Source organism: Tasmannia lanceolata, unplaced genomic scaffold (genome assembly GCF_043159265.1).
Source record: "Tasmannia lanceolata isolate RefF3 unplaced genomic scaffold, GAP_Taslan_0.1 ptg000007l, whole genome shotgun sequence".
NCBI lineage: Eukaryota > Viridiplantae > Streptophyta > Magnoliopsida > Canellales > Winteraceae > Tasmannia > Tasmannia lanceolata.
In genome coordinates, this window is record NW_027518684.1 from 16,978,012 (window position 1) to 17,000,941 (window position 22,930).

The window sequence follows — 22,930 nt, forward strand, 5'->3', positions numbered from 1 at the left end:
GAATTTTAAAAATTCATTCTACTCGTTGGCACGCCGGCACACACATTGCACAACACACATTACACAACGCACATCGGTCTCGAGTATTTCATCCATATCTTCCCTTCCGAATCGCGGATAATACCTCCAATCTCGGCCTTCCCTGGGTTGCCAATAGAACTGCCATCGAAGTTTAGTTTAAGCCACCTCATAGGTGGAGCTTTCCATTTTGGGCAGATCTTCACCTCTAGCTTCCTCTCCCAAATGCTTGCATTCCAGTTCCTCAGAACTTCGCCAATACCCCCAACTTGGGTTGCCAAACATGGCCTACATGTTTTCAAGTGTCCTCCTCCCATAATCTTGTTCCCTCAGGGGCCCCAAGGGTATTAACATAAAAAAATCAGAAAGTATGAGCATATCCAATGGTTTGCTTCTCAATTGAAACAAGAATTTATTCAATCGGGAAAGATGTATAAGAAGAAACTATCACTTTTTCATTCCCCGTCAAATATAATCTCTAGTCAAGCGAGATCTTAAACTGCATTCCTGTGGCCATCAATTATACAAAGTGGCATTGGGAACACCCAACAATACGATTCTATGCTGTAAAATTTCTGAAAGAGAAACATAAGTCCTCTGAAAGAGAAACATAACCAGCTGTTTCTCAACAGGATTTTAACATTCTCAACCAAAATGCCCATTTTGAAAGCAGAGCACTTCCAAGGAAGATGCCCATTTTGCTCACTTAGGAAGTACATGGGCATTAACTTTTAAATATGATATAAGAAGTTATACAATTCTAATATAGTGCATGGAGGTTGGTTGAAACAAGAATTGGCATAATGATTAAGACCAATCACTTCAGCAAACTACAACTAAACTCACCACTTATCATTTCCACCTTCTCTACCTTGATGATAGCATCAAATGGAAGAGGGTCAAAACTCCGAGAAGGGCCGTAGAAATGAGGGAATGAATTGAAATCATCGACAGCTTCATAAACTAAACCCTTCCCTAGCTGCAACAAAAGAAAATACCTATGGTATTAACACACAGAACTTCATTAATTAGACCAAATAAAATCGTAGATCCAGCGATTTAAAAGCCAGACAAGCACCAATATATACATTCCCATCATCAAGCAAGCATGCTATTTCCTTGTTCAATTTGCAGGTAGGTCTTTTTTTTTTAAAATTGACTAATTGTATTTAGATTTCAAGCATATGTACAACGAGACGGGACCAGAAGTCCCAAAAAATACAACCTAAAATGACCTGGAAAGTACCAGGTTCCCAAAAATTCCTCTATTCCATACCGATCCCCATTCCGACTATACCTTCTTCATTACCTACCAATTTGTAGGTAAGTCTAAAGGGAACAGTATATTATAAACACCAGAAAATGTGTCCATTGAAATTATGATTTATGTTAGAGTATCCCACAGTATACAAGCAATTAGGGTCTACCTGGAATTATGATTTATGTGGCTTCAGTCTACCTTCACCAAACTTATCAACCAAGAGAGAAGAAAGGTCCTCTGCTTGTCTATGTAGGCCACCAGTTTCTCCAATTTTCATCATGGAAGTTCAATAAATCCTAGGTGACTTTTCTTGCTTCAAAGTGAGAAATTGAAAGCAATTGGTGAAACGGAGAAGATGTATTCCAAAAAAATGGATCCCCAAATCAAACACTAGGAATGAGACCATGTTCAATGGAGAGGAAAGTTGATTTCATCGCACAGGGTTTAGGTCGGGAGCTGGGAAAAACGCTCACTCATACTGACACGGAAGGCATTATTAAGTGTAGCAGACAAGCAGAGGAATAAATGCATTGGTAGTGCGATGAGCCTCATAGCATAAGGGAGAAGAAGTGGACGTTTCTCCTGATTAATCATGCCCCTTCTTGGGAGGGTCAGAATAACTAGTACGGGGTTTGTTTCATTTAAAAATCGTAAGCATCATAATGGACAATCATAGAAGTGTACCCCTCAATCTTAAGCTATAAATGGAGTGTCCAAAGAGCTTGGGATAAGCAAGGGACAGAGAAAGAGGGGTAAAGGGAACACGACATTGAGTCTGGAAGCTAGAATTTTTATAAATTCAGTCATTAACAATGCAACTAGGACTCTCAATTGTTTTCAGACTCAGAAGTGTCATACTAGTCGAATCATATATGACTAAACAAGTCGGGAAGCTAGAATTTTTCTAAATTCAGTAATTAACAATTCAATTAGGAGTGTTTAAGGAGGTGGCAGATAAATTGGCTAGATTGAGAGCGTTTCTTTGACAGTTTGACCACCTCGGTCTTTCTTTTAATAAAATTGGTGATCATTAAAAAAAAAAAACAATGCAATTAGGACTTAACAATGCAATTAGGACTCTCAATTGTTTTCATAACTCAAAGTGTCATAATCATATTAGTTGAATCATATATGACTAAACAATTGATGCCCCATCTAACTATTACAAGAATGTCACTCTTGCTTATATTTACAATTTTGTCACTGCTTAGTAATCATAATGACAAACACTACAATTAAATAATTAATCTGATCAATTGATTCAGTTAATTTCTTTGTGCCAAACTCTAAAATGCATTTCTCCTACACACATCAGAATGATCTGTATCATATTAACAAGATCAGAGGAGTGAAACCCCCAAGATAGACTTTCCTGCAAATAAAACCATAACAAACCTCCTTCAGACCAACACAGTTCATCCCATCCCTAAGCTGGGATTGAACCTCTGACCTCAAGGTTGCAGAACAAAGCCTTAACCAATTGAGCTAGATGCTCAACTCCAGATTGAGTAGAAGGGTTAGATCCTATGTTGCATCACTACAGCTACGAGTGTTGGAATCAACATGGGTATCGAGTGTCGGATTCGGCAAACCTCAAAAGGAAATAATCATGGTTTCACCAAAATATTTTAATTAATTCTGAATTTTTTTGAATGGTAATTAATTCTGAAATTTAATTATAATAAATAGTATATTAAAAATTTTAGTAGGTTAAGTAAATATAATGTTTTATTTTCATATTAAAATATTAAAAACTTACTATTAGAATGGATAAAACTTAAAATGTGCAGTAATTGTAAGGTAATTGTAAGATTGTATCAGTATTCAGAAAAAAAAAATTAAAAGAGACCTAGAAGTGTCTCTATGAATCCTAAAGTATTGGAATCCGAAACGTGTCCGGCACGGATTCTTCGCCCATTCATAAGAATCCATGTAACATAGGTTAGATCTGAAGTTATTTTTAGAAAGTTCATACAAATCCTAGATCAACTAGATTTGAGTGAGTTTGCAAAGCTAAAAGTGAAAAGCACATCTCTATTAGTTCTGCATCAATTTGGGCACTAGAGCTACAAGAACTAGTATTGGATGTTATTCTAAACAAGAATTAGTCCTTTCTCTACTGGTTCTACGAAATTTTTGGTAACAGGGCCATGGTAAATGACTACTTGAAGTAATGAGACCTACCTATAGATAAGGCACACTACTAATCTAAGAGATGAAGTCAAGATTGTTGTTATATGAAATCAGGCTTCTCATGAACCATAAGCTATGCAAACGAAATAGATCTGAACATATGGATCTTATGGGGTAAATCGTAAGTATTTCTTGATGCATAAGTAATGTTACAGCCTTGTTCTCCATCAATGTTGAAAGAAAACATATATATGCCGTGGAACTCAATGCTATACATTAAGGCATCCTACTTGCAAAACAAATGCAGGTTGAGAATAAATGGATAGAATCTGATTCAAATGTTGTGTGAAAATTCTAAAGGACACTCACTACCATGGAGGAAAGGTCCCACCCTTGCACACATTAAAGATTCCTAGCAATACTTTATAAGCTGGGAAGCAACCTATGTGTGGGGAGAGAAGCAAACACAGCAGTAGACTTCCTTTCAAAACCAAATTGCCTTTGTAAACAATTGAATATCCCTATTTTTCTATCTTCCCCCGCTCTTCTAGATATTGTATATCACGATAGTGAGGGGAGAGAGTATGTGAGATTGTAACTCCTTTTTTTTCACATTAATATATATCTAGTAGGGGGCTGCCAAACCCTAGCTTACCCATTAAAAAAAAGTATTTCTTGATTGGTTAAAAGCCATATAAGAATTCTTCAATGGGTATGATATGACCAATGGCCAAAAAAATAAGAATTTCAAAGTTGAAGCTACTTCGATGGGTATGACATGACCGGTGGCCAAAAAAATAAGAATTTCAAAGTTGAACCTACTTCGATGGGTATGACATGCAAAGATTCGGTGGAAGAATGTTGAATTAAACAACTAGACATTCAGGGAGTCGAAATAAATCCAATCACACTATGTGAAGATATGAAGATCAGTTAAAAAATTTTGCCGGGAGGACCAACACGATAGTGAATATTAACCTTAAGGATGATAATGAGATCTGGAATCAGGTCCACTGAGGTCCAAAGAAATGGATTATATTTGCAAAATATTGAATAGTTGAGAATCTCAATGAGAAAGTTGGGAAAACCGAGAAAAGAATATAATGGCGGAGGAAGACGTCTGCAAGGTAACCCAACACCTAAGACAACTCCTAGTGTTGCCAATGTCATGAAAAAACACACAACTGAATCCTTTCTTTCTTTTTTGGTAACACACAACTGAATCCTACAAGTCAGCTAGTTCATAACTCATAAGTACCTAAATGAACAGATTGGAACCTGTGAAGTCCAGAGAAGATATCATCAAAGTGAAGGCGCATACTATGAAACGCCATTTGAGAATGTATCATGCAAACAAAGCAAACAAAAGTTTGTTTTCTTCCATGGTTGCTACGCAATCCGTTTCGGGATAAATGATCAACCATAAAGAGCTCAATTTCAAGTGAGAAACTAAAGCTATCCAAAGTCGATTCCATCAATACTTAGTGTATATAGATTGAGAATAAAGAAGGCAACAATTATTAATTAGTGTATCTAGATAGGAAAATTTGCTAGATGAGTGCTTTGAAAACTTTAGATGGCAACAAATGAAAGTAGTGCTCTACAAATTGCCAGGTTAAATTGGAAAAGCAAGTTAAAGAACTTACATGACAACTACAACATGAGAAACAAATGAGACCTGATATAGAGGAAGCCTTATTGCCTTAACACAAGAAAATACAAAAATGTGATATAATTTTAAAATTGGACGAATCACCTTGTTTTAAACTTTTTTAACGAGCCGTCAAAAGATATCAATTCCCAAAAAACTCTCAACAGCCAATTAGAGAAGTGTAAAACAAAGGTGGGTTGTCCCATTACCAAAGCATGGTAAGGAGAAGTTGTCACCAGGTTTAAATTTTAATATTTTATTACCTTTAAAGGGTCAATCACTAGTAGGTAGAGGTCGTCCCTTCCCTGGAAAAAATTCCGTAAGGTGGCCATTACCTGCAAACAGTAAAAAATGGCATCTGTTGAAAAACAAACACATAAACAGGCTATAAACTTTGCGGAAATTAAAAATTAGAAAAATTAGAAACTCAAGTCCACCGCTCCCATTGTTTGGAAGCTTGGAGGGATGGAAACCCCTCATTACTATGACAAGTCCCATCAAACCAATGGGAAGGGCCACCCATAGTTTCAGAAACAATCCTCTTAACAATTATCATGACAAAATATTGCATAATATATCATCCACGTTTCATCAATTATATCATCCAATTGGTGTATAATCTCATCGGTCGTATGATCCAACCCATAAGCCACTTCTTAGGTGGATTGTAACAAACAATTTCATTGGGCAGATTTTCTTGATTATACAATGAATCACATTCTAAAATCTAAATCACTGTTCTGACTATCTAAAAGAATGCCATAGATCAGATAATTGAGATCTTAATTAATAGGGCTTTTGGTTATTGATCCTCTATAGTTTAATTGTTGTCTCGGGTCCTTCAAACCCAATGAAGGCGAACCTGGAAGGTGGAGCATTGTCATCTGGAAGAAATAAGAGCCAAAAGCACCAACGGTGACTTGGTTGTGTAACATAATATGGATTCAGTCAGAAAAAGTCTGAGTGAAGCTGATTTCATTGGATTAAGGGCCCAGAACTTCAATACGAGAGAATCAGCAAAGAATTGTGACGAAAGCCCAGTACTAGAGTAAACGGGTACCTTCTGTTTGGATATATGGAAAAAACATTCTCGAAAATATTTCCGTAGAAAATGAGTTAAGCTGAGTTTGGCAAAAACTCATTTTCCATAGAATTTTTTTCCAAAATAAACCGTTTCCCTATTTTTAGAAAATGGCATTCCTACTGGACCCCTGGAATTTCTATTTCCCTGGAAAAAATTCCAAGAAATTTATTTTCCTAGATCCAAACAAATAACAACACTCGTTGTACATTGGGTGCACAAACGGTGCACCACGTACCACTGAATTGCCATACGGATTGACCAAAGCTTTGAAAGTGAAAAGGGACTTCCACAGCCCATTCTCGAATTTGTATCTGTCCATGAGAGAGAGAGAGAGAGAGAGAGAGAGAGAGAGAGAGAGAGAGAGAGAGAGAGAGAGACGGACACGGGACGAACCATTTCTCCTCAGAAAATTATACAGGTTCACATTACATATCATAAAGAAATAAAAAATATATATTATAATTGTCTCAGAAATTTGTGAAAAGCAATGCAACGCTTTTTAACCCAAAGAAATTCCAAATGCAAAAAAGTTGTGTTGGAGACATGGTAAGGCAGAAACCTAACTGGATTCTGTTAGTGTTAATTCAATCTTAATGTGTAAAACGAATTGTACCTATGGCCATGATGATCGAATGGAGATTCTAGGCAATGTGTGTGATCCAATCATTAAAGATGCTCCCGATAAACTCCGCTCGCTGATTACTGGAGAGCTCATCCAATCTTCCAAAGTCTGAATGTTCAGATCAATGGAATCTAGGGCTTTTCCTAGGTAAATAAGGGACCACCCAGAGAAAATCCTAAATCAATATTAGTGTTTTATGTCTGTTGCTCCCATTAAGCAACCACTCTTTATTTATAAATAAGAGATTAAGGTTAGGCCTCCACATGCGCGGGCCGCCCTAGATTACAGAGAAAATCGTGGATCAGTGTATATATCCTGAGGTCAGCAGGAGTAAGTTTATGGTTCTGTTCCTGAATGCGGATATTTTGATAGCAGGTAGTGAAATAGGCTTACTACATCAGGTAAAGCAATTTCTCACTCGGGACTTCGGTTAGAAGGATATGGGTGAAGATTTTTATGTCATCAGCATAGAGATTCACAGATACAAATCTCAAGGCCTATTGGGACTATCTCAATGGGCCTACGTTAACAATATTCTAGAGAGATTTCAGACGAAAGATTGCACACCTAGTGTGGCCCTATTGTGAAGGGCAATAAATTGAGGAACAATGTTCAAGAAATGAACTAGAAAAGAGTAAGATGAGGAAAATTCCATGTGCATGTGTTGTTGGTATTTTTATGTATGCCTAGGTCTGCATAAGACAAGACATCAGATTTGCAATTGAGATATTGGGCAGCTGTCAGAGTGATCCATGGATGGAGCACTAGAAGGTTGTAAAAAAGGTCTTACAATACCTTCAAGGGACGAAGGACTACTTGCTTACCTACAGGCAATATGATCATTCGGAGGTGATTGGATCTTTGGATTTAAACTTTGTTGGGTGCCTTGAGTTTAGGAAGTCTACCTCAGGGTATGTCTTCCAAAATCTAAGAGTGATCTGATCATTGAAGACGGTTATGATAAACTCTGTTTATTGATCACTGGACAGATATTCCAATCTTCCCAAGTCCGGATGCTCCTAACAAATAAAACCCAAATCACTCTCAGTGCTTTATGGGTGTTGCTCCCATTAAGCAACCATTATTTAGTTATAAATAGGAGATTAAGGTTAAATCTCCCCATGCACTACAACTCTTGCTAATAATAGGGACTAACTTAATTAGACTCTTTCAAGAAACAACTAAACCAAATTAGAATCCTTATTCTACCTTATGTAAACGTTTCAAACAGATTCAAGCCTATCATACCAAAGAATTTGAGAAACCCAACATCATCTGAGAGAGAGAGAGAGAGAGTACCTGATCGAGCTTGCTAAGATGAATGAAACCAGTATTCTTGTCAAGTTCTCCTCCAAAAGTGGACCCATTCTTCTGCAACTCCTCCCATTCCTCAGCTGTGCTTATCCTGTAAACCAATTCTACTCCTCCTGCTTCTTTTGTAGCCATTTTCAATAAATTTGAGAGAGAGAGAGAGATAGAGAGAGAGATAATTGGGAAAGAGCCCTGGTGGTTTTGTCGTCACCTGTCAACTGTTTTGGTCTTTGATTTCAGCACGATCCAGACCCTTCATCCTCCTTCTCTCAATTGAAACATTTCTAACCGTTCGATCCTAGACCCTTGAATGTGGTTTTGTGTGCAAGTGGCAACTTATGGTGATTGACGCTATATATGTAGTGGGCCACCACTATTCCAAATCATAATCAGCAGATCCTTGGACGTTGATCATCTTTCATAAAAAGGTAACTAAAGGTCTCTTAAAGAATGAGATTTTATATGGTGTACAGCCCACATAGTCTAGTATCCTGGCTTCAAGTCTGAAGATCATTTATTTTGTCTTATAAGTCTCATCCTCTATGGGATGATCTCAACCATTGATGAGAAATACCATCTCGTCTTCTATGGGATGATCTCAGAAATCTCATACAATGGTCGAGAATGATGCTCCCAAAAGATTCTTGAGATATGTTTCTTCTCTTTCTCTTGTGGGTTATTCTAACCATTGACGAAAAACAATGACGGATCGGGGCGAGGGGGGCAATTTGTCCCCTGGGTGTTTGCAAAAAAGATTTAAGCTAAGGTGTTTGGATAGGTCCGATTTTTTGAAGTAAAATTTGTTTTCCCCTTGGATGCAGAGAGATCCGACTTGGCCCTCGGACTGGAGTCAACTTTCTTCACTAGTCACCCCTTGCCCCCTTGGCGTAGTCGACAGGTTCAACGAGCTGGGAGAGTCCCGCCATCGTAATGTGAGCCTTTCTAAAATAGATTCCCACGGATTGATCACTGATATGGCAAAGACGACTTTAGAACAATGATTCTAGAAAGAGAAAGGAGGAGGCCTTATCAGCACTGGATTGGAGTTTTTGAGGGCCAGATGAGGAGCAATCCTCTATGCCCGCAGGCTGCTCCTGGTCTGGGGCTGGGCCTTGGAGCGAGCGAAGAGGAGAGAGCCCAAATGAGTTTGATCAGGTAAACAGACGAAGAAAAGAGCGTGTGGACAAAAAGTTAGCCGGATAGTGGGAGGGTTTTTGGATGTGGGTCCATTCCTTCTTCAACCATGCCAATTCAATCTGATTCACACGATTCATGTTGATTCTCATGAATTCTTAGCAATTCACGTAGATTCACGCCTAGATCAAGCCCCACATGAAAGACTTCTTGTAGTATTTCTTGTTTTGAATTAATTTCTTCCTGTTATTATTTCTCTCCTTTGTTGTTAGTTATAAAAGTGGGAAGATACATTTTAAATGGGAATTTTTTAGATTTTATGAAATAATATATAGAAGAGCAAAATGTGCATATTTTTATTTTATCTTCTTCTCCAATTTGCACTAGTAGGTTTCAACCTTGGTAGAAACACCCTCCCACGTGGAGCGGGGCTACATCACCTAGGTAAAAACACCCTCCCATGTAATGTTAGAAAGCTAGAAATTTGATGATTATAAACCTAATTAACAAACTTGAAGGTGGAAGTTTGATTGTTCGAATGTGCTCATCAGCATTCCTCTCCTTAAAAAGACTAGCAATTTTTTTTTGTTTTTTCACTTAAAGAAGTAAAAAACCGATACCAATGTGCTTGCTTATCATGTGCACTCCCACAAAAGCATTGCTATTTATTTCTAACACAACAGAAGAAGAAGCATTCGAAAACAACAAGAAGTAAATCAGGAAGATGATGACAGCCCATGTTGGATTCTATGGTCTTTGAGATATTGAACAAAACCATCAATATATCGACCATGTATCTCACTTTCAGCAGCAAATATTTCTCTAACTGCTCTTGCATTGGTTTTAGACTCCTCACCTTCAGCTTCCAACATGACCAATTTTAATGTCTTGGCAATGTCATTCCTTGTGAAAGTCCCATCAATTTCATTCTTCGGTACCTCTACACCAATCTTCTTCTCTTCAATCACGCGAGCATTCAACATTTGGTCCCCTATCATGGGTAAGAGAATCAGAGGCTTCCCAAACCCAAGAGCCTCAATGACTGAGCCCCAACCCCCATGGAAGAAGAAACCTCCAATTGATGGGTGGGCCAAGAACTTAACCTGAGGGACCCAACCCTTGCAAACAACTCCACGGCCCTTGGTTCGATCCTCAAACCCCATCGGTAGCATCTCCTCGCCCACGTCGAGTGGAGTCCGGAGTGCCCAAATGAAGGGCAATCCTGATAGCCCTAACCCAAAGGCTATTTCGTGCACTTGTTGCTTAGTAAAAAATAGCTCACTTCCAAATGAAACAAAGACTACGGACCCTGGCATTTGTTGATCTAGCCATTGGACCTCTACCCACTTCTCATGCCCACTAGTATCATCTACTTGTATTGAAGGAGGGAGTAGACCCAATGGAAGAACCGGTTTCGGGTATATCTCGCCAAGGAGACCTAACCAATCCCGTTCAAATTCGGTGCAACTACGTATAGCCACAAGGTCACACCCTTGGAGTGTGGAAAAGAACCTGTAAATGGGAGACACACCCGAAACATCTTCTTTTGGGGTACCCTGAAAAGCTGCTCTAGCCTCGTGGGGCCGATAGACCACTTTAGAAGGGAATGGGACCCATGGAGGTACCACAGTTAGTTGCTCTGGTGATGTAAGGTTCTCTTTGAAGGGCATCATTGTGGGTGGTGGTGGGCCATTGAATACACCCGTGGCAGCACTAAACAAGCCAAAGAAGGCACATGGCAACTTGAACTTTGCGGCTAGTCGTGAGACCCAATAGGGGAACATATCATAAATAATCCAATCTGGAGTTGGGGATGCATTTTCTAGGAATAGTGACAAAGGTCCCTCTAGTTCGTCCAGTGCCTTGAACAGGTACTCGACCTTGGCTAAGGGTATGTCTCTAGTGGCTTCGGCGTGTTCAGGCAGGCCCTCGATGTGAGGGAAAGGAAGCTCCACTAGATTTATCTTGGGGGATAAATCTGGAGGGATATATGGAAGCCTAGCAATGTTTTTGGGGGTAGAAATGAAGGAGATATGGTGACCCCTTCTGGCTAAGCACTTGGAGAGCTCTAGAAAGGGTATTATGTGACCAAAGGCTAACCATGGGAACAAAACAAGATGAAGCTCTTTTTCTCCATCACCTTTCATGGTAATGGAGATGGAATGACAAAGATAATGGTGGGAGGCAGTGTAGGACAAATAGATGCGATGACCCTTTCTGGTGAATGCATGGAGAGCTGTAATACAAGGCTATTTATAAAGGCTTGAAGAATTAAGAGGGTGTGTTGAAAATATTATAAATTTAAAAGAGCACATGTAATCTGTTGAGATCCTATGGTGGGCCAAATCTTGGCAATCGACTAGTCAAATGTTAGCAATACTTTGATTAGGTGGGTCAGACCGAATGGTCAGCCACATCATGAACAACAGGGACAGCTGTACAATTATTTGTAGGGGCCCAAATGGAATCTACTTTAGATAATTACATTTACACTCCCTCTAGTTTCTGACACATCCACTTCAACCCCTATAGTTTAAAAAGTGATGAAGACATCCCCTCTAGTTTCGTTTTGTTTAAGGTTTGCCCCCTCAGCTGAAGGTTCGTCTATAGATTGAAGGGTTAGGATGATCCGATGGAGCTGATTTTTTGGGCACACCCTATCTATGTCAGGACCCATCAAATGAACGCTTTGGATCATCCAAATAATGTAGGCCCATACCCGAATCCAAAGCGTTTTGTAGTGTTTGGATTCGGGTATGGGCCCACTTTATTTGGATGATCCAAAGCGTTCATTTGATGGGTCCTGACATAGATAGGGTGTGCCCAAAAAATCAGGTCCATCGGATCATCCTAACCCTTCAATCTATGGACGAACCTTCAGCTGAGGGGGCAAACCTTAAACAAAACGAAACTAGAGGGGATGTCTTTGTCACTTTTTAAACTATAGGGGTTGAAGTGGATGTGTCAGAAACTAGAGGGGGTGTAAATGTAATTATCCCTTAGATTTTTTCATTCCCTTTTCTAGCTTTTTCCCTCTTTACCCTCTTTTCTTTTCTAGGCCCGGACCCTAAGCTAGTAAGTTCTCACATGCAATAGCCAGCAGCGAAATGCCTCTGTTCGAATGTCCCTAGCAAATCCCAAAAGTTAAGTTTCCGGATTTGCTTAGAGATTTGCTAGGCTATTTTGCTGAAAGCCATTTCACGGCTGACTTTTTGCAGGAAAGCATAGCCATACAGGCGTCTTATTCATAAAATTCAGCTTGTGTGGCTGTTCTCTCCTGCAAAAGTCAGCCGCGAAATTGCTTGGCAAATCCCTTTTATTTTTATAATGTCAATTTTCCTCCAACCTCAACCGCCCCTCATTCTTTGTATGAAACCCTTAAACATGGTTTGAAATTTCGGTTTTGGCATAAATTTCGGACCAAACCGAAACCAAAATTTCCTCCGGAATCCCAAAATTTATGCCAAAATTCGACGAAATGTCGATTTTTTGAGCCGAAATTTGGGTAGGTAATTTTCTGTAATTTCGGCTGAAATTTAGGAAAGCCAAAATTGACGAAAATTTTGAAATTTCGGCCAAAATTTGATATGTTTTGCCAATTTCGGTTTCAGAATGTTTCGGTTATGTCTTGACGAAATTTAAAACCATGCCCTTAAATAGATGATGAGGACTAGCAATTGACTTACCGAAATTCAATCCACATATTCAAAACTTCTACATTTTTCGAAACCTAGAATGGAAGAGGGCCATCAATTACATTGGGATCTTTGGATCTAAACCTTTCTGTTTCCAATTTATCATAAGCAAAAAAAGGAAACAAAATAGAAAGAGAGCTACATGAAAAGGATTTGAGAAGCAAGTTTGTCTCATTTGTTAAATGCAAACCATAGTTTGGTGATTCTACATGGCATGAGAAAATTCATAGTTTCAGCTTGGTTTCTACATCGTGGGGAGACAACCGGACATACAATACGGGCAAGTTTGTCTACCATGAATTTTTTCACGATAAATTGGTGTCTCCAAGTTGAGATAAGGGTGAAGTGGCTAGAAATCAAGAAACTAGTGTCTCCGAGTGATGAGAAGTAGCTAAAAATCATGAAACAAAAGACTACTTAAAATATGATCAACTTTTTCATGATTTTAGCTGTTTCTCACGCTCAGCTCAATCATCCCCTCTCAAATCTCTTTGTCCTTCTCCCACTACCCTAATCCTCTCTCACCACTTGGAGACACCGTTTTATCATGAAAAAAAAAAAATCATATCAAACAACCATAGTATTAAGGACGCAATAACTAATGCTAAGACAAGTCCCACAGAGAAAAAAAAAATGAATACATGCCTACCCAAAAAATTAGGCATATACCAACACGACCTCATAGCCATGAAGGACACACAATGCAACCTTGTAGCCATGTGGGAACATCGAGAACATGATGGCTCCTACATGATCGAACTAGATGAGGACTTTAACCCCAAACACCAAACCCTAAAGCCTCAAAACCCTTAGATCATTAGAACATTAGAAAACCTAATGAGCTAGAAACTCTAAGTTCATATTACATATGCCCTTTAGAAACCTTAGAGGAGAGTAACAATAAATAAAGACTTACATTTGGAAAATTCTCATTGGACAAGACTCTCAATGTGAATATTAAAATATAACCAAATGGTAGGAGAAGGATATTTTACTTTTCTAGAGCATCCCTCTGAAAGATTCACACTCCGCACCCAAAGCTCCCTTTAAGCATGCCTACAAACTGCAAGTCAATTTTCGGTTCTGCCTCACATGCATAAGGCAGGTCCTCGCAAGGTCCTTATAAAGCTGACTAAAGTAAGTTCCGGCCCACAGCTTGCTAGGCCTACAAGCCGTAAAGGATTGGGCTAACAAGCCCTCTCGGAGGGGAGTGCCCACCAATGTACTCTTGAAGGCAACTAGAGGAATCTACTTCTAGTCACAATTCCAACTGCATCTTATACAAAAACAAGAAACAAACATAAAAGTCTCCAGTTTCTTACCAGTAACCATGGTTTTAAATTTCGACCAAAATAAAAAATATCGGTCCAGACCGAAACCGAAATCCACTATACCCTAAACATTATAGGATTTCGAAAATTTCGGTAATTTAAGGCCAAAATGGGCCAAATCTCAAAAATTTTAAGTCAAAAATCTATATTTTGTAAATAATGTAAAGTATCAGTCTGAAATTTCCACCGAAATTTGGTACTAAATAATATATTGTTTTTTTTTATTGGGGAGAGGATTTCGGCCGAAATTTCGGTTTGGGTGAGGACCAAAAGGCCCGAAACCATGCTGAAACCGAAATTTAAAAGAGAAAACTGTAATTTAAAATTGTGTAGGAATGTTAGTTTTGTCATCCATGGATGAACAGGAGATGGTGAAGAAGGAGAGGAAATCTCAATAAAAAGGTATCACATTCAAATCATCAACAACGAAGACATTCAGAGATGTGCTCATCTTCATCATGGTCAGTGTATCTCATCGTGTCAGCCCATCTACCAAAGACCTATGTTGGGGTCACCACTAACTTCTCTCGCCGGTAATAAACCTCCTCCCTCCCTTCTCCTACTTTCCCAAATTCCATATTTGTGTGTAATGAAAAAAAAAAAAAACCCTAATTAGGGTTTCGACAATTGCCTCATAAATAGAAAAACCCATTTCCAGAGCAGAAAATGAATTGGATGGACCTGAAACTTGATTGATTTCTAGGTCAGAGCTTCGCCTGAAAGCCCCATCTCTTTCCACAATTTCACCCCTATTTCTTCATATCTTCTATGGTTTTGTTGGATCCAATCTAAATTTATTTTGTATGATAACTATTCAGAGTTCTGAATTTTGTTCTTATTTTTGGGTTTTCTCTATATTTTCATGTTCTTAACCATAGATAATGTCAGTGATATGGATCTAACTTGTTGAAGAGATGAAACTAATTAATGTATCCATTTATATGCTTGAGGAAATGCTAAATATGCAAAATATTATCTTTATTCGTAATTTCGTATACATGCTTGGGAAAATGACTTCATGAATTTTTTTTCTAAAGGATTCATTTAGCTGACCCCAACTAGCTTGGGACAAAGGCTTTGTTGAGTTGAGTTGAGTTGAGTATGCTTGGGAAAATGAGTTTTCCAATTCTAGTTTCTTTGGCGACCGGCTAGGCACGCAAAAAATTATCTCTGTCCACTTGCGCTCTTGAGAAAATGTCATTTCGAGTCTTCTTTCTCGGGCAATCGCCTAGGCACACAATGGGTGCTATTGCACCTCCTTTACAAGTACTGAAGTTAGGGTTCTCATGGATAAGGGGAAAAATCCATGTATGCATAAGACTTTGCTCCCCTAGACCCAACCATAGTTAGCAAACGTGATTCGGCAATAAAACGGGACGGCAAAAATTCGACCTTAATACAGTTTTGGTTCAAGAAAACGTGGTAAAAAAACAGAAACACAAAAAAAAATGCATTTAAAATTTTGTAATTTATAAAATATAGAAGGCATAAAGTTGGCCAAAAAATGTGTTTAATACATGTTTATAACTTTTTTCTCAAAAAAAAAAAAGAAGTTTTTTTACAGTAAAAGTTTTAAACGGGTAACAATTAAAACGAGTTTTAAACAGCATTTTTTCAAAAAGCAACGCCATTTTTGCTAACTATGGACCCAACCAAGTTTTCTATAGGTCATGCTTGGTTCTTGAGAGCTATTCGTAGAAAAGTTTGAGAACTAGGGACTTTTGAGATTATTCTCAATTCAAGGGTTTGATAATTTTCCTCAAATTTTATGCACACTCAGTAACATAAATTTATGCGTCAAGACATTCTCACTCTACTATGGGAAGTCAAGGGACATCACCAAGTAGTAAGAGGACAAGATCCAAGCCTATCCACTCTTGTTAAATATGAAACATATATTAGAAACCAAAATCCCAACTGGAAGGATCATGAATCTAATTTAAAATTCTTAGTCTTTTCCCTTAGAATGGATGACGAGGAAGCGACAATCGATAATGTTATGATCCTTAATGCACTATCCATTCCCTCTCTTTAAAAGAAGCGTAAAAAATGTGATAAACATAATGGCCCATCTATCTCGTTGTTATGGCCTACTTAGGAAAGACATGCAACTGTCATGAAGAAACTTGTCTTCCTAGTAGCTTCGTTTTCCTCCTCTTTTCAATGCCACATGCATCTTATTCATAACCCATCAATCTTTCATCGTTGCCAAATTGACTGGGCATGTACTAGTTGACTTGATGTGTTTTGAAAATACTTGTTGACTTGTTTTGGACCTAAGCACGAGAATAGATGAACAATTGCACATGCATATGTGCTATACTTCATGCTTAACTTGTCAACAAGCAAAGTCATTCCTTTTTGCCCAATTGCCTTGGTGAGCATATCTACGAATTTCAATTTCAACACGACATGAGAAGTAGAGATTCCTTTCTACAACCTTTTACATAATGCTAGTGTACCTTCTTTTTTGGAATACTGAGCTAAAAGAAATATGGATCATTGCCCATTTTTTAAAGACAGTTATTCTCTTGGTTTTCAATTTTTATTTTGCATAAACCATGAAAATTTACCATATTATGCTAATTGTGAATGACTAAATATAAATATTTACCATTGGACATGTTTATCTCTTATTCATTTAAGCTACCATTTGATATACTGACAAATTTCAATTCTATTTTAGTTTGAAACAACATAATGGTGAACTTAAAGGTGGAGCAAAAGCAACCCGTGCAGGAAGACCTTGGGTTTGTGCATGCCTTGTTCAAGGATTTAAAGGCCGAAGTGAAGGTATCGATGTGGTCTAAAACTTGGTTACTTTCCATGTGCATAGGAAGCAAATATTTTTAACAAGTTTTGAAAAAAAAGGGAAAAAATTAGTAGTTAATACAACCTCTTATTTTATTTATGGGATGATCCCACTTCTAGATATAATTAGACAATTGTTAATTATGTCTTCTGGAAAAAATCCTATACAGTCAGAAGTTTCCTAGAATCTAAGGGTGTAGCATACTAACATCAAGGAGATACAAGGATGATGGTTACCTTGATTTCTTCAAATTAACAAAGTTGTTAAAGACATCCAGTTGGCTAAACTTTAAGTTTTTGTATGTCTTCTGTCTCGATACTTATACGGTGATAAGTTTTTTCATGTTCCTTGTATCAAGGACACATGTATGCTTGGTCTATAGACATTCTAACTTCTAAGTTATAGTTATCAAACTTCCCACCATCTTTGAAAGCTCCACCTATATGACCAATGAGGCATCATATTCATATGAATTAGCTTTCTTCGAAAGCCCCACCTAGGATGAAGCTTGGTAATTAATGTGGCATGCTTAAATTGCCATGTAACAAAAGGTTTAATGAATTGATGTAGAAATTGGTCTATTGTTACCAAGTGGAAAGATTATCTCGAATATATAGCGTTTCTTTTAATTGCAAACTTATCATGAATTAAATAGTTATGAATCACCAGGGAAAAATTAAAACAGAAGCTCTATCAAAGATGAAACTCCAATGAGGCAAAAGTTCACTACTGCAATCTTAATTCTTAAAAGGTGTTGGGTTGGCTACCAAAAATATCCCCTAGTGGAATGTAGTTGTCATGGAAGGCAACAAGTCTATTGTTGCATCTTAATTCCATTAAAAAGAAATAAATGTTATCTGGTCTCATTGACGGTTGTTAGGTCTATGTAGGTCTAGAGTACGCATTTTCAGGTGTTATTCTCATAGGGTGGTGGATATACCATTGTATGCGTCTCATAAGGGATATAGCTGGTATGAAGTCATTTTAGGTTTTCTTTTAGAGAGACAATAGGTCTTTTGTCACTAGAGATTAGCCATTAATGGGAAACAAGTTCTAATTGGCCTTTGTGGTTTTGGTGCTTAAGAGGTGGCAAGGTTGTGAGGAAATACTGCATTGGAAAGATAATGCCTGCATTAGCAATGTTTAAAAACTCGAACTTGGACAAGAATTCTCCCAAGGTACGTTTACTCGGGGCGAGACGGGAGAGCTTCTTGTTAACCCAGGTGAGTCAATGGAGTTTTCAGTTGACTTGGTAGGGGCAAAATAAGTTGACCTAGGTATGTTAGTGATTGACTTGGAATTTCTACATAGTGCAAATGAGTACGTCTTTGACACACCTCCTTATATATACTGTGAAATTCTGCTTGTCCTTAAAAATGGAAATCCTTTTTGTCCAATTCCAAAAGTGCCAATATCCATATAACTGCTCTGTTTCTATTCTGTCTTGCCTGTTTTCCCATTTCATTTCCTCTTTCTCTTATTCACTTCCATCTTTTTCTACTTCGGCCCACATTCAATGATGGTAACAACAGACAACAATAAGCAAGCTTTCACATGCTTGATCTTGAACAATGCGACCATGGTAGCCCGAGCAACCTCTCTCCATCTTCTTGAACACACTTATTCCTCTCACTTCATTACTACAGCGTCTAGAAGGTCCACAACATCTCCAATGGCACTGCCCTCTCCACTACATGAAAGGTTGAAGGAATCATGGCTTTGTCGGTATCACTGACCTCAAGGGTGTAAGGTCAGGTTTTCTCCATGGCCCATCTTGAACAATGCGACTATGGTAGCCCGAGCAACCTCTCTCCATCTTCTTGAACACACTTATTCCTCTCACTTCATTACTACAGCGTCTAGAAGGTCCACAACATCTCCAATGGCACTGCCCTCTCCACTACATGAAAGGTTGAAGGAATCATGGCTTTGTCGGTATCACTGACCTCAAGGGTGTAAGGTCAGGTTTTCTCCATGGCCCTTGTCCCAGCTCTATACTGTATTAGACTGTATTTCCAAAATTGTTTGCCCTGATTGTCAAGGAAGAATCAAATGCAACCATCTCCCCTATGATTTATTAAACATAAAACCGCCATGCAACATCAACAGCCCAACCCTTACAGACACTAACCAAATATCTATGGTTTCATTATTATTGTCCTATGTGTCAAATGAGTCTCAGTGTTATAAGATATATACAGGGGTTTGATGGTAGGTTTCTCAAATATACTTAATTTGTTCTCTTGCAATTTGTTTTGGCCCTTCGGTTTTAGTTTTAAATATAAAATAGGGAATCATTTTTTGTTCGGTCCCCACATATTCTCTAGCTTCGGTGTGAAATCCCCATGACAGAGGATGAGAAGCGTTGTCTCCAATTCTTCCAATCCTTCCTAGAAAATCAATGGGAAAAAGGTTCAACAGAAAAACCCTTGGTGTCGCTTTGTTTACCAATTATCTCTCTTATTCCAAGTAATATTTTAGAGATCCCTTTTCAGTAATTTCGTTACCTTCGGCCAATGTTAGGAGAAACATAAAGGTGAGACTCATCAAATCTAACATGGGGGGAGTTTAGAATCAATCTTGGTCTCCTTGCCATCGTCCACATACCCAAAAAGATTCAGGTGATTGCGTTGGGAAAGAACTTGCCGCGATTAGAGTTTGGTAAATGAGCACAACAAAATCACCCCCACGAATATAGAGTATAGTAACCAGTCATCTAACCACCGAGGACTCTATCCATAGGTGCTGGGGAGCTCCAATTTGAAACATCATCCGCCTCACTTCTGTAATGTGCCTATGTTTCCTCTCTGTAACTCCGTTCTGAGATGGAGTGTGAGGATAAGGAGTTGCTGTGGTGTACCACAAGAATGCGAGAATTTTCAAAAGGATCAGGAGGTGTACTTGCTTCCCCAATCGCTTGAGAAAATCCAAATAAAATGTTTGATTTGTGCTTGAGAAAAAATATCCCAGTAAAGCGAGCAAAGTCATCCATAAAAAACAACATAGAAACATGATCCAAACAAGGAAGCCACCAGGAAGGCCCCACACCTTAGAATGAATCAATGAATTAATTTGAAAGGAAAGAAACTTCTGAATTTATTAGATGATGATTCATAATGCTTCTCGAGGTGACATCTATGAAATAGGTTGTACTCAAGAGCATTAGTACAAGAATTGGAATTAAACTGAGTGAGATAATAAAAACTGCAGATTATGATCATTCATGTGAGAAAGACGATGGTGCTAGACTGACAAGTGAAGGTAAAGGAGTCCCACGTCATCTTAATCAGATGAAAATCCTGTTATTTTCAGCCTGCTAGACTTACTGAGCTTTGTCTTGATCATCAAGAGATTAGTGAATCACAACAAACTAATCAAAGTTATTTTTAAATTGATTGATGCAATCCTAAGCCGATGAACTGCCTTTTCATAATTCTGCAATCCTATGTCTGCACATCTTACTGTGATCATGTCTCATGAAGAGACTTTCAGATATATGTACCTGTAGTATCTGAAAGATGGAGCAAGTATGTGAGGTGGGGTAGTTGCATTAGGACAAGCAATATATTCCGTACCACGGCTGTTCATAACCAAAATTCAGGATTTCTTTTCCAATAATTTTCTTATCATCTATATAAATCAAACCTTTCAAGTATTCAAGAGGAGCAAGGTAGGCACTACCAAGATTTACCTATTGTCTGCATGCAGTTAGCCAGAGGATGAAATTAGAATTTTGATGTAAGGATAGAAGTACGGGAAATAAAGGAAATTGGAAATTTGAATATTCAATGCAAGGGACAAAGGGGAATAGAAGACTTAGAAATGAAGAGACGATTGGGGAGAAAGAATTTTGTAAAATACAAGTGTAAAGAGGAGAGAGAGAGTTCGCAAGAATAGAAAGGGAGAAAGTGAGAAATATGAATCTAAAATAGGTTTATAGAAGAAGAAACGAGTCAATGAAATAAGCTTATTTCATTGAAATATGAATCTAAAATATATTTTGAAGACTAGATTGGATTAATAATAAGGAAGACTAGGGTTTTGAATGAGATATTAGAAGCAGAAGAGGATGATTCGAGATGTGATAATGTGTGGTAAGGGTACCATGATTTGAAGAAGTTTAGATTTTTCTACACCCATGCTCTAATGCCATGAGAAATAGTAAGGGGATGAGACAAAATTTCATGAATAAATGTCACACAAACACTGCATGTTTGCAATGGGGAAATGGTTCATAAAAAAATGTTCTCTCTGACAAGATATTATGTTTTCGCATATCGAATAAATGTACTTATAGAAAATTAGTATCCAACCAATCAATTCCATAACAAAAAGGAAATACTTAGGTTTTCAGATGCATATTCTAACATCGAATTACCACAGTAACAACTGAATCGAAACGGATTATGGGTGGGATCTCTTCTCATTGTATTTGTGTTGGGTAGAATCACAAATATTTGTATAGGAAATTTCTCGGGAAGGTTGTATCTCAGGATATATATATTTTTTAATTTCAGGTTTATATCAGGAAAAATTGAAAAAATAAAGTATATAAAATATAAAATTTAAGAACAAAATTGGAAAAACAAATAATATGTGAATTTAGCTAGATTTTTTTTGACAAATAAAATATGAAGATATCTCGGTGATTTTTTAGAATCTTGGAAAATTTGTTTTTTTTTAAATAAGAAATCGCAAAATATTATGACATTTTAAAAGATATCGGATATATTTGGACTATGTGTTGGGTAACTTCAATACTGGAACATAAATCTGGTATGGAAGATACCATTACATACAGAAAGTTTCCTACTTCATTAGCACTTTATTCTTGACATATGATGAATCGTCTATCTCAAAGGCATGCGTCTCTCTTTAGCTTCTATTCTTTAGCATTTGCTTTACCATGTGAATATTGTCCTTGGTAGCACATAATTCGATTCACTTGTACTGATTTTATGATATATTTTCTCCATTTTTGTAGCATGTGAATTTGAATCAAAATGGAAGAGCTTCTCCCGAAAATTGCACAGGAAAAGAAATATTGAAGATCTGGGGAAGAAGGAAGACCATGGGTCACTTTTCCTGTTACAGCACAGGGAAGCAGCTCTGCAGAGACTCAAAGGTTCATTTGATTGCAGCCACTTAGAAATTAACTGGGAATTTCAGTGCCTCTCTTCTTCATCTGATTAACATTCTATGCCCACCCTATTTGAATGTATGTATAATTGATAAATAATTAAGAAATCCTAAAATTAATGGAAGAAACATCACAGAATTTGTAAAAAAAGGGAATAAAAATAAAGATTTTATGGATGGGAAAATATGATTTTGATTGGGAGTCTTTTAGAAATGTCTCAGTAATGCAATCAATGAAATTGAATGAGGTATTTCTTTGCAATAACAGCCCAAAAATCCGTTCTCATGTAATTCCCTGCATCTCATTCATTTCTTGATTTTCTCTAGTCAAATATCAAATCTTTGCTCAAAATAAAAAAGATCTAAGAGTCATGCCCTTTTGGTCTTATGATGAGAAGATCTGGACCCCATCCATTTAGTGCAGCGCTGGCTCGGCCATGGTACAAAAATTTCATGGACTGGACAGTCTTAACAAATGAAAAAGAGGAATGATATTTCAAACCCCTTTTCCTAGCATTTTCATTCCATTTTGTTTTTCTCTTAAAAATGGCAATCCTCTTTTGGTATTTTTCTGAAAACAGACGAAAATTTAAAATTTTGAAATTTGAAGATAATACAGAGAGAATTTAAATTTTGAATTTGAATTGAGTAGGGTATTGAGTGGGAGACAAGATGTATTTTAAGATTTGAAATCAATGGATTTGAGATAGTTTGAATTTGACGCTAACGAAGTTGAGAT

The 22,930-nt window shown here is 37.6% G+C and overlaps 2 protein-coding genes and 1 pseudogene across 2 annotated transcripts; 1 reads left to right on the forward strand and 2 right to left on the reverse strand.

Moving 5' to 3' along the window:
* Positions 1–450: 450 nt before the first annotated feature.
* On the reverse strand, positions 451–8,248 carry LOC143881084 (dihydroorotate dehydrogenase). The gene is made up of 3 exons (XM_077384082.1): positions 8,069–8,248; positions 5,327–5,398; positions 451–997 (listed from the first exon to the last, which is right to left on the reverse strand). Exons 1-3 carry the CDS (start codon positions 8,213–8,215, stop codon positions 836–838), a joined length of 381 nt encoding a protein of 126 aa, XP_077240197.1. The 5' UTR covers positions 8,216–8,248; the 3' UTR covers positions 451–835.
* A 1,682-nt stretch (positions 8,249–9,930) lies between these two features.
* On the reverse strand, positions 9,931–11,361 carry LOC143880634 (putative UDP-rhamnose:rhamnosyltransferase 1 pseudogene; annotated as a pseudogene).
* Positions 11,362–11,388: 27 nt separating this feature from the next.
* Positions 11,389–22,376, forward strand: LOC143880635 (Excinuclease ABC, C subunit, N-terminal). Its single transcript, XM_077383613.1, has 4 exons — positions 11,389–11,462; positions 14,618–14,773; positions 16,927–17,033; positions 22,037–22,376. Exons 1-4 carry the CDS (start codon positions 11,389–11,391, stop codon positions 22,243–22,245), a joined length of 546 nt encoding a protein of 181 aa, XP_077239728.1. The 3' UTR covers positions 22,246–22,376.
* The last annotated feature ends 554 nt before the right edge of the window (positions 22,377–22,930 follow it).